The sequence below is a fragment of the Mesoplodon bidens genome (genome assembly GCF_964165515.1).
Source record: "Mesoplodon bidens genome assembly, chromosome: 10".
NCBI classification, from domain to species: domain Eukaryota; kingdom Metazoa; phylum Chordata; class Mammalia; order Artiodactyla; family Ziphiidae; genus Mesoplodon; species Mesoplodon bidens.
Window position 1 is genome coordinate 83405499 of NC_138172.1, and position 13040 is coordinate 83418538.

Here is a 13040-nt window from a genome sequence, read left to right on the forward strand (position 1 = left end):
TGGCAGACGGACTCTCAACCACTGCACCACCAGGGAAGCCCTGTCATTTTTTTTTATCCCAATCTCCCAATTCATCAACCCCCCTACACACACACACCCCTTTCCCCCTTGGTATCCATACATTTGTTCTCTACATCTATGTCTTTATTTCTGCTTTGCAAATAAGCTCATCTTTACCATTTTTCTAGATTCCACATATATGCATTAATATATGATATTTGTTTTTCTCTTCCTGACTTACCTCACTCTGTATGACAGTCTCTAGGTCCATCCACGTCTCTGCAAATGATACAATTTCGTTCCTTTTTATGGCCAAGTAATATTCCATTGTATATATGTACCACATCTTCAGAATGACCATCATCAAAAAATCTACAGACAGTAAATGCTGGAGAGGGTGTGGAGAAAACGGAACCCTCTTACACTGTTGGTGGGAACGTAAATTGATACAGCCACTATGGAGAACAGTATGGAGGTTCCCTAAGAAACTAAAAATAGAACTACCGTATGACCCAGCAATCCCACTCCTGGGCATATACCCAGAGAAAACACAATTCAAAAGCCTAATTCAAAAATATACATACACCCTAATGTTCATTGCAGCACTATTTACAACAGCCAGGACATGGAAGCAACCTAAATGTCCACCAACAGCGGAGTGGATAAAGAAGATGTGGCATCTCTTTTTGCCTCCTGCCCAGTAGTGGACAGAACACATCACTCTCACGTTCCCAGAAAACAGCAGTGCTAACGGAAGTATTGAGATCAATGGAGATTGTGCTGAGGAACCTGTAGAGGAGATACAAGGGCGGATTTACAGCACAAACACTCAGACCCTCCAGGGGGGCCACCAAATGGATTATTTTCCTCCAGGCAGCTCTCGGTCCTCATCCTTGGGTCTTGGCTACCCCTAAACCTTCTCCTCAGGCTTCTAAATTCTTTTTTCTTTATACAGGGCAATTTTATTTTGGCCCAGAGCCTCTAAATATGCATATCCATGTCCCTACGTTTCCTGGACCACCCTAAAATAAGTACTAGAGGCTTGGAAATACAGTGTAAGTCGTTCATTTGTTTTTTTCTCTTTCATACTCAACCAAAAAGTCTTGTCTGACAAAAACACTAGTTCAGGGCAGAAAAAATGAAACAAAGCCCCATCATGACCTGTTTGGAAAGTCTGAGCTTCTTCCTAAGGTCACTGGACTGAGGCACCAAGGACCAGGACCTTCGGATTCCACTTCCTGAAGATTACAAAGACCAGCTGGGAAACCTGTCAGACAAGTTCCTTTAACTTGTGCCAGTTTTCTCAACCACAGAACGAGAAAAACAAAGTAAGTCCTCTGTATTTCACAGGTTTGTTAAAAGGTTCAAAGGAAGATGTGTATTTTTGAAAAATAACTTTTGACTTGGGTAATGTTTGACAAGTGTTACAATGAGGCATGTGCTGCATATGGTTTTTCTTTGAGGGGGAGGATTGCGAAGAATATTTATGGTATAATCTCATATCTGTTAAGAAAAAAAAAAGCTAAATACACTTGTCTACAAAACTGGCAGGATAAACAAAAATGTTTTACCAGTGGTTTTCTACAAGATGTGATAAGAGTAAGTGAATTGGAGAGAGGGACTTTTAACTCTTTGAAAATGTTTGAATCTTTTTAAAACCAGGAGTACAGTATATACTACTTTTATAATAAACATTAGGCAATACTACTACTGTTACTACTACTGCTAGGTTGGACTACCAAACAATTTGAGACTTTTCTGGGTTAAACACAGCGTGGTTCTGCCTGTCACACAAGGTGACAGAAGAAATCCCAATACCTCTGGCTTCTTTTGTATCAAGGACTTCTATTTGCTCAGTTAAATTAGGGGTAATTATTCACATCCCAGTGATTCGTATTACAATTTTGTAATGAAATTCACATATGGTACCAGCGCTTAGAGTATCTTTAAGCCATCTGACCCCACACTTCAGGAGCAGGGCTCATACTATACAAAAGGTAATCTTGCACATAGATCTATACTAGAGGGAACCTGACTGGGGATGAATGTAGATTTTTTTGGAGCTTGGGGTGGGAGGGTGGGAATGTAAGTGTTAAACTTGAAAGGGAGCTAGAATCAGAAAGGGTGGAGGTGGTGTGAGAATCATCATTACAGAGATTCATACTTTGTGAAGGTATTTTAATGTGTGGTTAGTTTCTGTGTCCAATAATAGTAACAACAGTAACATTAATACATATTTAAGAGGTTAGTTAAGAAATGAACACAAGCCTCGTTTTATTGAAGAATGGGATCTGGCTAGACTGCCCTCAGGCAAGTCCTGAGTAAAAGAACCAGCAGGATGTATCTGGGTCACAGAGATTCCACTGGCTTTAAGCCTTTCCTTCAGCCCCATGAGCACTGATTAGACACATGAAACGCAGGGGTCTGGGTGGGTGGCCCACTTAATTAGAACATTCTCTATGAGAAAGAGAAACGAGCAGAAAGGAAGGTGACCTGGGTCCACCCGGGGCTGGATGAAGAGGCCCTAAGGTCTGTAAAGGCGGAAGTATCTCCATGTGTAAGCCCAAATAAAAACAGGCAACTGAAAAAATTAGTGCAAACTCCACAAAATTCTGCTTTTTCCCATGACGGTTATTCTGAAGCTTTAAACAGTTTTATTTTAGATTTTTTTTCCCCTTAAAGACCCACTGGCTTCCCAGCTTTGCTGGTGTCCTGGGCACAGCCCCGCCTGCCTCTGGTTCTCCACTCGGAGGTGCACAGAAGGCAGGAGCGTCAGCAGAGGGGACCAGGAACGTCAGGGAGTTGAAGGACATAAGATAAATAAAGTGAAAAAATTACAAAGCCACAGGGACTCGGAGATCCCGTGTCCTCCCGCCGTCTTGGGCACGACGACTCGCCCAGGGCTTGGAGCTGGATCCCCGGGCGCTGCACCGCCCTTCGGACGCTCAGCCTCAGCCTTTCAAAGTAAGGCAAGAACCTTTTCTCCAGACAGCGAAGAAAGGATAGACTTTGCCGGAGAAGGAGGCGGTGAAGGTGAAGATGGGCGCCTGGGTCTCGGCGTTGAGCAGGGCCAAGCGCCCCGCCTCGTAGTCCAGGGAGACGCCCACGAAGCGCGGGATCTCTCTCAGCGGCAGGTCGGTGCCCGGCGAGGTGCTGGCCCAGCACTGCTGGTGGCAGAGGATCACCGCCCAGACACCCTCCTCGGCGCTCAGACCCTGCTTCCCTTTCCTCCTCACCTCCTCCCCGACCACCCCCACCGTGCAGCCGCCGCCGTCCCCCAGCTGCACCTCCACCTGCCAGCGGTGGCGCCCCGAGGAGAAGCCGGGGGAGCCCAGCACCACCGGGAGACCCTCGAAGCGCAGGCGGCTGTCGGGCAGGTTCTGCTTCCGCAGGGTGTACTTCACAGACTTCCTGTCCTCGGAGAGGACCAGGCTCTGGCTGGCGGTCTGAGGGTCCAGAGTGACAACCCCTATTGGGAGGAAGGCGTGGCCATCAACAGAGCTGGCGGCACAAAAAATGCCCCTAGAGCACGTGTGCTGTGAGTGCAAGGCAGAAGGAGCACCGGCCTTGTGCAGCCTGCCATTGTCCCGGCTTCTCAGAACATCAGTTCCCCCTTTTGTTCCAGGAGGCAGAGGATGACAGCTCTACCTGACCCTCAAGTGGTGCTGTGCTATAATGCTTTGCTTCTCAAAGTGGGGTCCATGGACCAGGGGCATCCGCTGTGCCTGGGAGCTTGTTAGAAATGCAGAATCTTGGGCCCCATCCCAGGCCTAGTGAATCAGAATCCGCATTTTAACAAATCCCCAGGTGAGTTTTCTGCACATTAATTTGAGAAGCAGAATGAGGTGATGTTTTGGGAATAGTTTCTAAATTAAGCACCAATTTAAAAGTAAATGCTATTTTAAAAATTGTTCAATATTTGTCCAAGTCAATAAAGAGTCCAGCACAATGTTGGACAAAAAAACCCCAAGCACTTGATAAATATTTTTGAATAAATAATATCTATACAAGTAACTAATATTAATTGAGCACTTACTATGTGCCAGGTATCATACTAAGCTTTTTGCATACATGAATTCATTTATCTTCAGCTACTTGTGGGGTGGTACTATTACATTTTCTATTTTATAGATAAAGAAACTGGGACAAAGAGGCTTAATGACTTGTTAGTGTCTCATAACGAGCAAAAGCTGGAATAGAGAACCCAAGCAATCGGGCTCCAGAGTTCATATCTTTAATTGTTCTGTTTGCTGCCTTGGATTGAAAGGATGAATTCACAAACGGATAAAGGAAAGAACAGCCCCCGAAGCCCCCAAGTGTTTACCTGTATCTGTTTCCAGATGATGCACCAAGTTTTCTGAGGGAAGCAAAAATAGAAAGATCTGTGACTTATTATTTCTTATAGGCACCCAAAAGGGTGGTGTGGCCTGGGAACAATGTGAGATCAGGGACAGGAGAAGACTCGGCTTCTGCTATGAAAGAGATGCAGTCCTCACCTTCCTGCCTCTCAGTGCAGTGCCAGTCCTTGGGGAGAGGAGATGCTCGAGGGAATGGTCTCCCTGGGCAGAGTGGGATCACTAAAGGAGGGCCTAAGGGATGGAAGATGTCTTGAGCCAGGTTTGGAAGGTGGGGAAAGATGGAACTGGATGGAAGGCAGATGGGCAACTGATGGGAATGGGGAAAGCTGCTGCCCCTTCGGGTTTACCTGAGAATGCCCTCATCATCTCTGGGAGGGTGAGTATTTTCCTGTGGAGATCGCGGATCTTTTTGACAAGGTCAGGAGAAATGGCCTCTGGACTCACAAAAGTCTTCATCTCATACCTGCAGACAAGTTGGTAACCAGTTAGGTTCTAATTCCAAAAATAATGTTTGGGTCATCCAGACCCAATGAGGCTAAAATCAGACTAAAGAATCTTGGCATCTGTGGTGAATAATTAGATTGAGTATCATCCCTTTATCTTTGCTGGAAATGTGTAGCTACTAAAGCAAGAGCATTTCAGCTAGACCTAAGAGGAACAAATGGTAACCTCTCCTCAAGAATTAGAGGTAGGTGCTTTAAGAGAATGGACCTGTGGGGACCAAAAGGGAAGAGATCACTAGCCGCTAGAGGGCGGTACAGTACCATTTGAAAAACAGCCTTACACAGTCTAATTTGTGTGCCGTTTAGTACAAAGGGAAAGGGATTGAAAAAAGGAGATGAAAGAAATCCTATACTGCAGTGAAAAAGCCCTCAATTCTGGTTCCAGCTCAGTCTTTGCTTGTCAGTCTGTGTGACCTGGAGCAAGCACTTCCCCTCTAGGTTTTAGCTTCTTCATCAGACCAGAAGACCTTGAAGGCCCTTCTAGATCTAAATCTCTGACACTCTTTGAAAGTATGTTTAGAGAACTTCCTGATTCATGGACAGCTGAGTTCAGCCCCCCTACACATACATGGGCACACAGTATATGAGAAGTCTTCCCCAGCTGCTGTGTCTCTGCTCAGCCCACGGCAGACTGCTGATGCTTAGAAAGGAAAGGAGCCCTGCTATTAGTAATGCCTCTCAGCTGCTGGTTGCTGTCCTTTTATTGTAACATTTGCAATTTTGAAGAAATGGGAAAGTTGAGTGGGAAAAATGATTGAAAGAACAGACTGGTCCTCCCAAGTTTTGTGCTTATCATATTCTATACAAAATATTTCCCCTTAGGTTATTTATTTATTTATTTATTTTTTTAGACTGACATTTTAAACAGTGTTAAATACTGACTTAAGGGCTTCCTGGTGGCGCAGTGGTTGAGAGTCCACCTGTCGATGCAGGGGACACGGGTTCGTGCCCCGGTCTGGGAGGATCCCACATGCCGCGGAACGGCTGGGCCGGTGAGCCATGGCCGCTGAACCTGTGCATCTGGAGCCTGTGCTCCGCAGCGGGAGAGGCCACAACAGTGAGAGGCCCACGTACCGCAAAAAAAAAAAAAAAAAACAAACCTGACTTAAGCACTAATAATTTCAGGGATTAAATAAAATATTCCTGGATCAGCCTAATGTAATTATTATTTATAACTTCACTTCCCAGGGAAAAATGTGAGTCCCCAATACCAAACAATCAGTTTTAAAAGGAACCTTAGAATACAAACCTTAGTAAATTGGGGCTGTTTATGTGTGAGTGGATGAAAGTGTATGTGTCGGAGTGCTTTTGCTTTTCTGAGTAGCCACCTGTGGGGGCGGGGTGGGGGCAGTCAGTGAGTGCCCCTCCCCCTTCAGTCTCAATGTCAAGTGTAAAGCAGGTGGGACTGGGCAGTGGGCCCTACCTGCTCTGGTTGACTCTGACATCCTACAAAAGAAAAAGATACACTTAGTTTCCACACATCCTTCCCATCAGGGATTCTGTACATCCTTTCTTCCTTAGCATATCAGCTCAAAACTCGCCTCCTCCAGAGAGGTGATCTTTCTAATTACCTACTCATCAGACTGTTCATTCACATCATGCTTCCATACTTATGTGGGACTGTGTTGTCAGTTCATCTGAGCTGCTTCCTCTGTCTCAGCCTCATCCTAGGAGTGTGTTCTGCCTCCAACAATTAGGAGATGGTGGTTAGCAGGGACCAGGCCTTCAGTTATCAGACAGACCTGATGTGAAACAGGATAATATAATGATAATCACAACAGGCACTGTTTACTGAGTCCTTTCAGTGAGCCAGGGACTACGCTAAACATTTTGCATGAATTTTTTTTTTTTACAGTCTTTGCAACAACCCTGTGAGGGAGGTGCTATGACTATCCCCATGTTTAGAGAGGTTACAAGATTTGCCAATGTCACACAGCTAGATGAGCTGACGCTCAAGCCCTTGACTACAAAGTTCACTCCAAAGCCCTTGGCGTGACCATGGTGTGTGACACGGGAAAGTCATCCAACCTTTTTGGGACTACATCTCCGTAACCTCTCTGGGCCGAAGGAACCCAATAACCATCAGTCCCTCTCATTAGAAGTCATCTCCGCTTCCCTTTCCTGTCTTTCTCCAGCATCTTCCAGCCCCCAATATGGCGTCCCCTTCCTGTGGACTCCCTCTCCTTTCCCACGAGCTGGTGGGCGGTCTCTCACTTGTAGAAGCTCACTTGCTGGTTGCTGACATTTCTCCTCCAGCTCTTTGACCTGGGCTCCAAGCCGGGCAACTTCCTCAGAGAGCTTCGCGATATACTCGTCCCTCTCCTTCCAGATCTGCTGCTCCAGCTCCATCAGCCTGGCCAGCAGGAGATGCTGATGTTCCCCCAGCTCCTGCTGCAACCTCTCAAAAGCCGCTTCCACCTGCTGCTTCTTGCTTTCAATCTGAGTCTACGAGGGGTAGAAAGACAGGCATGATTAGGGAGAAGCTCACAGAGCTGGGCTCCCAGAGGATCATCTATGAACTTGATTAAAAGGGATAAGGAGTAACTAGTTCCAAGATTCATTCTCCCAAATAATACTGTGGTACAAGGAGGTAGGTGTCAGGATAAACTTACCAACGATGAGGGCGATGCTCTTGTCTCACCTAGAGATTCTAATAATAATGCACATTATACTCTCAGAGCCATGTTGAACTTTTCAAACATCCTTCCACATCTGCAATACCATCCTAACCCTCCCATACCATCCCTAGAGTCAGGTGGAGATGATCTCTTAGAGAGCAATTGAAGCGAAAAGGGCATTTTATTTTTTTTTGCGGTACGTGGGCCTCTCACTGTCGTGGCCTCTCCCGTTGCGGAGCACAGGCTCTGGACGCGCAGGCTCAGCTGCCATGGCTCATGGGCCCAGCCGCTCCGCGGCATGTGGGATCTTCCCGGACCGGGGCACGAACCCGTGTCCCCTGCATCGGCAGGCGGACTCTCAACCACTGCGCCACCAGGGAAGCCCTACAGGGCATATTTTGATGGGAGTTGAGGGATGCTGGAGACACCTTCCTGTCCCCAAACTCTGTCTCCTTGGTCAAGGGACCAGAAATTCCCACACTGTGGATTTCCTCCCGGAAAATTTTGTAGCACGAGAGAAGAGATGGGAGGGAGGCAGATATCACCTCACCATCAGCCTACTGTCCTCGGGGTCAGCCTTGTGGTCAGTACTGGAATGTGACACTGATATACACTTTCTGGCCCCAAGCTTCCTACATGCAGGCAATGCTTTCAGGCAGACAGACTGTAATGGGAAGAGCAATGGACTAAGGGTCAAGAGACCCAGGCTCTAGCCATTTCATTATGAGACGGCTTTGCCGTCTGACCTTGGGAGCAGCACTTTTCTGGACATCAATTTTCTGCTCTGAAAAATAATGGCTGGCAAGACGGATCCGGGAGTAGAAGATGTCAGAACCACTTCCAGCTCTCATGTTCTGGGATTCCATAACCTTGACCCCAAATGCCCTTCTGCAGAGGCAGGGAGGTGAATAAGAACAGTCGACACGTTCTTCCCAGCTAGGCAATGGATACTAGACAACAAGCTTCCCCAGAGTCTGTTAAGAAAATCCCTAAATGGGGATTTCCAAGTGGGAGAAATGGGTAAATTGTTTTTGTTTAAATAAAGTGAATTTTAAAAACAAATAAATAAAGTGTCAAATAACTTTATTCTGAAGTTTGACTAGTCAGGTAGACTTATGAAACGTGTTTTTGAGCACTAAATGGAATATGGACATAATTTTCAAATACTATTTGAAAATTATTATTTTCAAATAAATCAAGTTATTAAATTAAATTATTATTTTCAAATAATATTATTTAACATTTAATATTTCAGAAAATATTATTTAACATTGCAAGGTTTTAGGCCTAAAAAATGTGCCATTAACTTTATGAAATCCTACAGGTCATATTTTCTCAGCACTGGGAATAATAATTTTAAAAACCATCAGTTAATGTATAACCAATAAGTACTACCTAGCTGTATGAAAATTGAACTTAGGATCATTTTAAATAGCTACTGTTTTAGACAGAAAATCCAAACTGAGATTACTTTTACAGAGTCAAAGAAATGCAAAGGAGGAAGCATTGAAACTAGAGACAAAAGACTAAATTCACCTAATTCCACCAAAACTACCTTAATGTTACAGAAAACAATGTATACATATGTCAAAACATCATGTTGCACACCTTAAGCATATGCATTTTTATTTCTCAATTATACCTTAATAAAACTGGGGTTGGGGGAGAAAAATGCACCCTTACAAGAAAGAAAAGAAAAACAGTAATTCTGGCCATGTACATGTGTTATTCATTAGAGTGGAGGATTATCACTTCAGAAATTTGTGCAAAACATAAAAACACTTTCAAGAATTAAGAAAATAGTTACACTCTACAAATAACAACGTTATCATATGATATATGGGGGGGAGCAGTGTTCTAAATGAAGAAAATCAGGATTTCTTACAAGACACTGTTCTGTCACAAATGTCTGTGTGAAATATTTTACTCATGGATGCTAGGTGGATATTTGATGTTTTAGAACAAAATTATATATATTCCCAAAAGTCATTTAATGCAGACAACTGAAAATTCTCAAAAGTTACAAGAATCCTTAAAATGTCCAACAGAGCTGATGGGAAAATTTGGGAACTTCTTAGGACCAGAAGTAAACAAGAGAAGGATCCAGAGGAGTGATCAAACTGAGAAGCCAGTGCTCCTTCCAGATACTGGCTGATCACATGGCCCTCACTCCTATGTGGACCATCCACCCTGCCCCCTCGGAACAAAGAAAGAAAGGTGCTGACTGGAGACACCCCAGATGTGGGATCCCCAAATGTGAGAACCGCAAGGAAAGCTCACAAGAAAATAAGCTAACAGGATGAAGGGTCAGAAGAAATTAAATATCACATAAACTTCACATATTAGAAATATGTTTAAAAGGTTTAAAGACAATGGGAATAATAGGAAAAATCATTAATTTGAAAGAGAGAAAAAAAAAAGAAAACTGAAAAAGCATATTTGGAAAACAACCAAATAGAAATCAAACAGTTGAAATTAATTAAAAAGAAAAGAAAAAAAAAAGAAAACCCCCAAAGGAGAAGGCGGCCAGTGATGTGGCCTTTACCAGGAGCACTTGGAGCTTCCGGTCTTCCTGGCTTTTCATGTCTTCAATGTCATCTCTCTCCATTCTCAGAGCTTCCAGCCGACTCCTGAGACGGTCCTGTGGAGAGAAGAATGGGCAGAAAGAGGTGGCTTAATTCATAATTCAACTCACAGGTATTAATTGTCTACCATGTTCCAGGCACACCATTAAGTGCTGAGGAATTCAAAGGTGGAAAAGGCCCAGCTCCTGTCCCTACAAGACCACCATCGGGACTTCCCTGTCGGTCCAGTGGTTAGGACATGGTGCTCTCACTGCCCGGGCCCTGGGGTCAATCCCTGGTTGGGGAACTAAGATCTCACAAGCTGCACAGCACGGCCCAAAACTAAAATAAATAAACAAATAAAAATAAATATATTAGGAAAAAAAGACCACCCTCTAGAGATGGAGTCGGTCACAAGTGATTAAAATACAGACAGGGCTTCCCTGGTGGCGCAGTGGTTGAGAATCTGCCTGCCAATGCAGGGGACACGGTTCGAGCCCTGGTCTGGGAAGGTCCCACATGCCGCGGAGCAAGTAGGCCTGTGAGCCACAACTACTGAGCCTGTGCTCCGCAACAAGAGAGGCCGCGACAGTGAGAGGCCCGCGTACGACGATGAAGAGTAGCTCCCGCTCGCCGCAACTAGAGAAAGCCCTCGCACAGAAGTGAAGACCCAACACAGCCAAAAATAAATAAATAAATTAATTAAATTAAAAAAAAAAAAAAAAGAGGGCTTCCCTGGTGGCGCAGTGGTTGAGAGTCCGCCTGCCGATGCAGGGGACACGGGTTCGTGCCCCGGTCCGGGAAGATCCCACATGCCGCGGAGCGGCTGGGTCCGTGAGCCATGGCCGCTGAGCCTGCGCGTCCGGGGCCTGTGCTCTGCAACGGGAGAGGCCACAACAGTGAGAGGCCCGCGTACCGCAAAAAAATTTAAAAAAAGAAAAAAAAAAAAAAGAAACTTGTTTAAAAAAAATACAAATGGACAAATGCAATAATCAAGGTGTGCACACAGTGAGATGGGAGCACAGTGGAGGGGACAATTCTGCCTGTAGGGACAAGGGAAGTTTGTCGAAAGCAGAAGCCGGCTACAGTGGGCCTTGAAAGATAAATTTCCAGTTGGGTAAGAGAGGGGGAGGAGAGTACTTAATGCTTCTGAACTGTACACTTAAATATTGGTAAAATGGCTTTAAAAAAAAAGAGTCAGGGGAGAGGAGAGCTTTCCAGGAGGAAAGCTTTTCACATTCAGAATAGTATTAGAAGCAGGAAAGAGTGTTAATTCAGCAAACAGCAGGTACATAACGGTCAGTTTGTCTGGACACACGGTGCCTGGGCAGGGTGGCTGACAGATAAAGGCAGGATCCCGACACCAAGTGGCCTTGAATGACTTGCTAAAGACTTGAGATTTCTTTGGGCACTAGGGATACACAGAATGATTGTGAGCAGGGCAATGACATTATGGGCTTTGTGTTTTGGGAAGCTCTGCCTCGCAGCAGTTTGGAGGGTGAGGGGAAAGGTAAGAATGCAGATAGGGACCTTGTTGGAGCCTCTGGGTGGCAGATGGTGAGAGCCTGAATTCGGCAGTGGGGGAAATGCAGAGGGAAAGATGAGAGATATTTCTGAGGAGGCCACTTCCAGACCTGGTGACTGAGTGACAAGAGAGAGATCTGAGGGGCAGACAGGAGTGCATAATGTCCCCAAGACCAGATGGGCTGCTGTACTGCCACACCTCCCTTTCTCAAAAAGAAGAGCAGTGCTTGTTGGATGCCTTCCCCATCCCTGTCTTCCCTCTGAGCTCCAGCAGTCAGGGCCTTGCTAGACCCCATATCCAGTCTGGATCTAGGGAGACAAAGGCCACCCTGCCCGTGACCTGCAGGACAGCCTGCTCTCCTTCCTTCCCTAGAGAGTGAAGCCATGGCTACAATTCCCTGTGCTCCATCACCGCGAGGTCTTCTCAGAGCTGGAGCTGAATTTCCCCAAGACGTGAAAGGCCACGCATCCAAGTGGAAGGAACCACATCCCCCTCAGTCTGAAACTGCCCCAGGGTCCCAACAGCCAGGGGTCCCCTGATGTGGAAGCTGTGCCCTTCATGAAGATCCCCGCCCTATTCCCTTCACCACCTTGGGGTACTGTCCTGCCTCAAACAGCCCCAAGCTGACCCTACCCTTCTTACCCGGTAGGGCTGGATGGCCTCGTCCAGGAGGTCCACGACGTGGGCCTGGTGGGAGGGACCCTCCCGGCAGAACACACAGAGGAATTTGGCATCATTCTCACAGAAGAAGTAGATCTTCTCACCATGCTCCTCGCAGTAAGTCTCCCCCGGAGGGCCCAGGGGCACGGGGACCAAGAGGGTCTCGGTCTGCTTCTTCTCCTTGCAGAGGGGACAGAGCAGGACCCTGCCGGAGGGCTGGGCACCCATCGGGGAGGGTGGGGGGAGACAGTGCCAGCAGAAGGTGTGTCCACAGGTGGCGGTCACTGCATCCTCCAGGGGCCCTTTGCACTCAGAACAGGCGGCCCCTTTGTGGGAGGGGGTGGAGGGCATCATGGTGCCTTCCCCAGCCCGTCCACTGAGGCTTCTGCCTCAGTCCACACGAATCCTCTTTCCCTGAAATGGAGTCACTTTTACGAGTCACAGAGGGAAAGGAATGGGAGGCTGAGAGAGGGGAAGGCAGGAGTGTCCGGACAGAGAAGCCACCTGGCTCCACCTCTTGTGCTTCCCAGAGTCCTGCCCACCACCTATTAGCTGAGCGGGTCCAAACTCCAGGGCATCTCAAATTACCCAGCATTTCCCAACAGTGGCCCCGTCAGCCAGTTCTCCACTCCTTCTGGTCCTTCCGGCTCCTGGGGTGGGGAGCAGAACGCGCCATGAGGTCACAGGGAGATGGGGTTTCCTGGAACCCCGCCCTTGACCACAGTGGGGTGGGGGGAATTGGGGAGGAGACGCTGCTTCCTGTCCGGCTGAGCAGGTGGGAGCCATAAACTTCTGGCTTTGAGGTGTGCACA

The 13040-nt window shown here is 46.6% G+C and overlaps 1 protein-coding gene across 1 annotated transcript; it reads right to left on the minus strand.

Annotated features, from left to right (window-relative positions):
• Positions 1–2951: 2951 nt before the first annotated feature.
• On the minus strand, positions 2952–12579 carry TRIM15 (tripartite motif containing 15; the record flags this gene model as incomplete). Its single annotated transcript, XM_081245938.1, has 7 exons — positions 2952–3469; positions 4325–4357; positions 4706–4821; positions 6285–6307; positions 7076–7306; positions 10025–10120; positions 12211–12579. The coding sequence occupies 7 exons, from the start codon at positions 12577–12579 to the stop codon at positions 2952–2954; spliced, it is 1386 nt and encodes a 461-aa protein (XP_081102064.1).
• Positions 12580–13040: the final 461 nt, after the last annotated feature.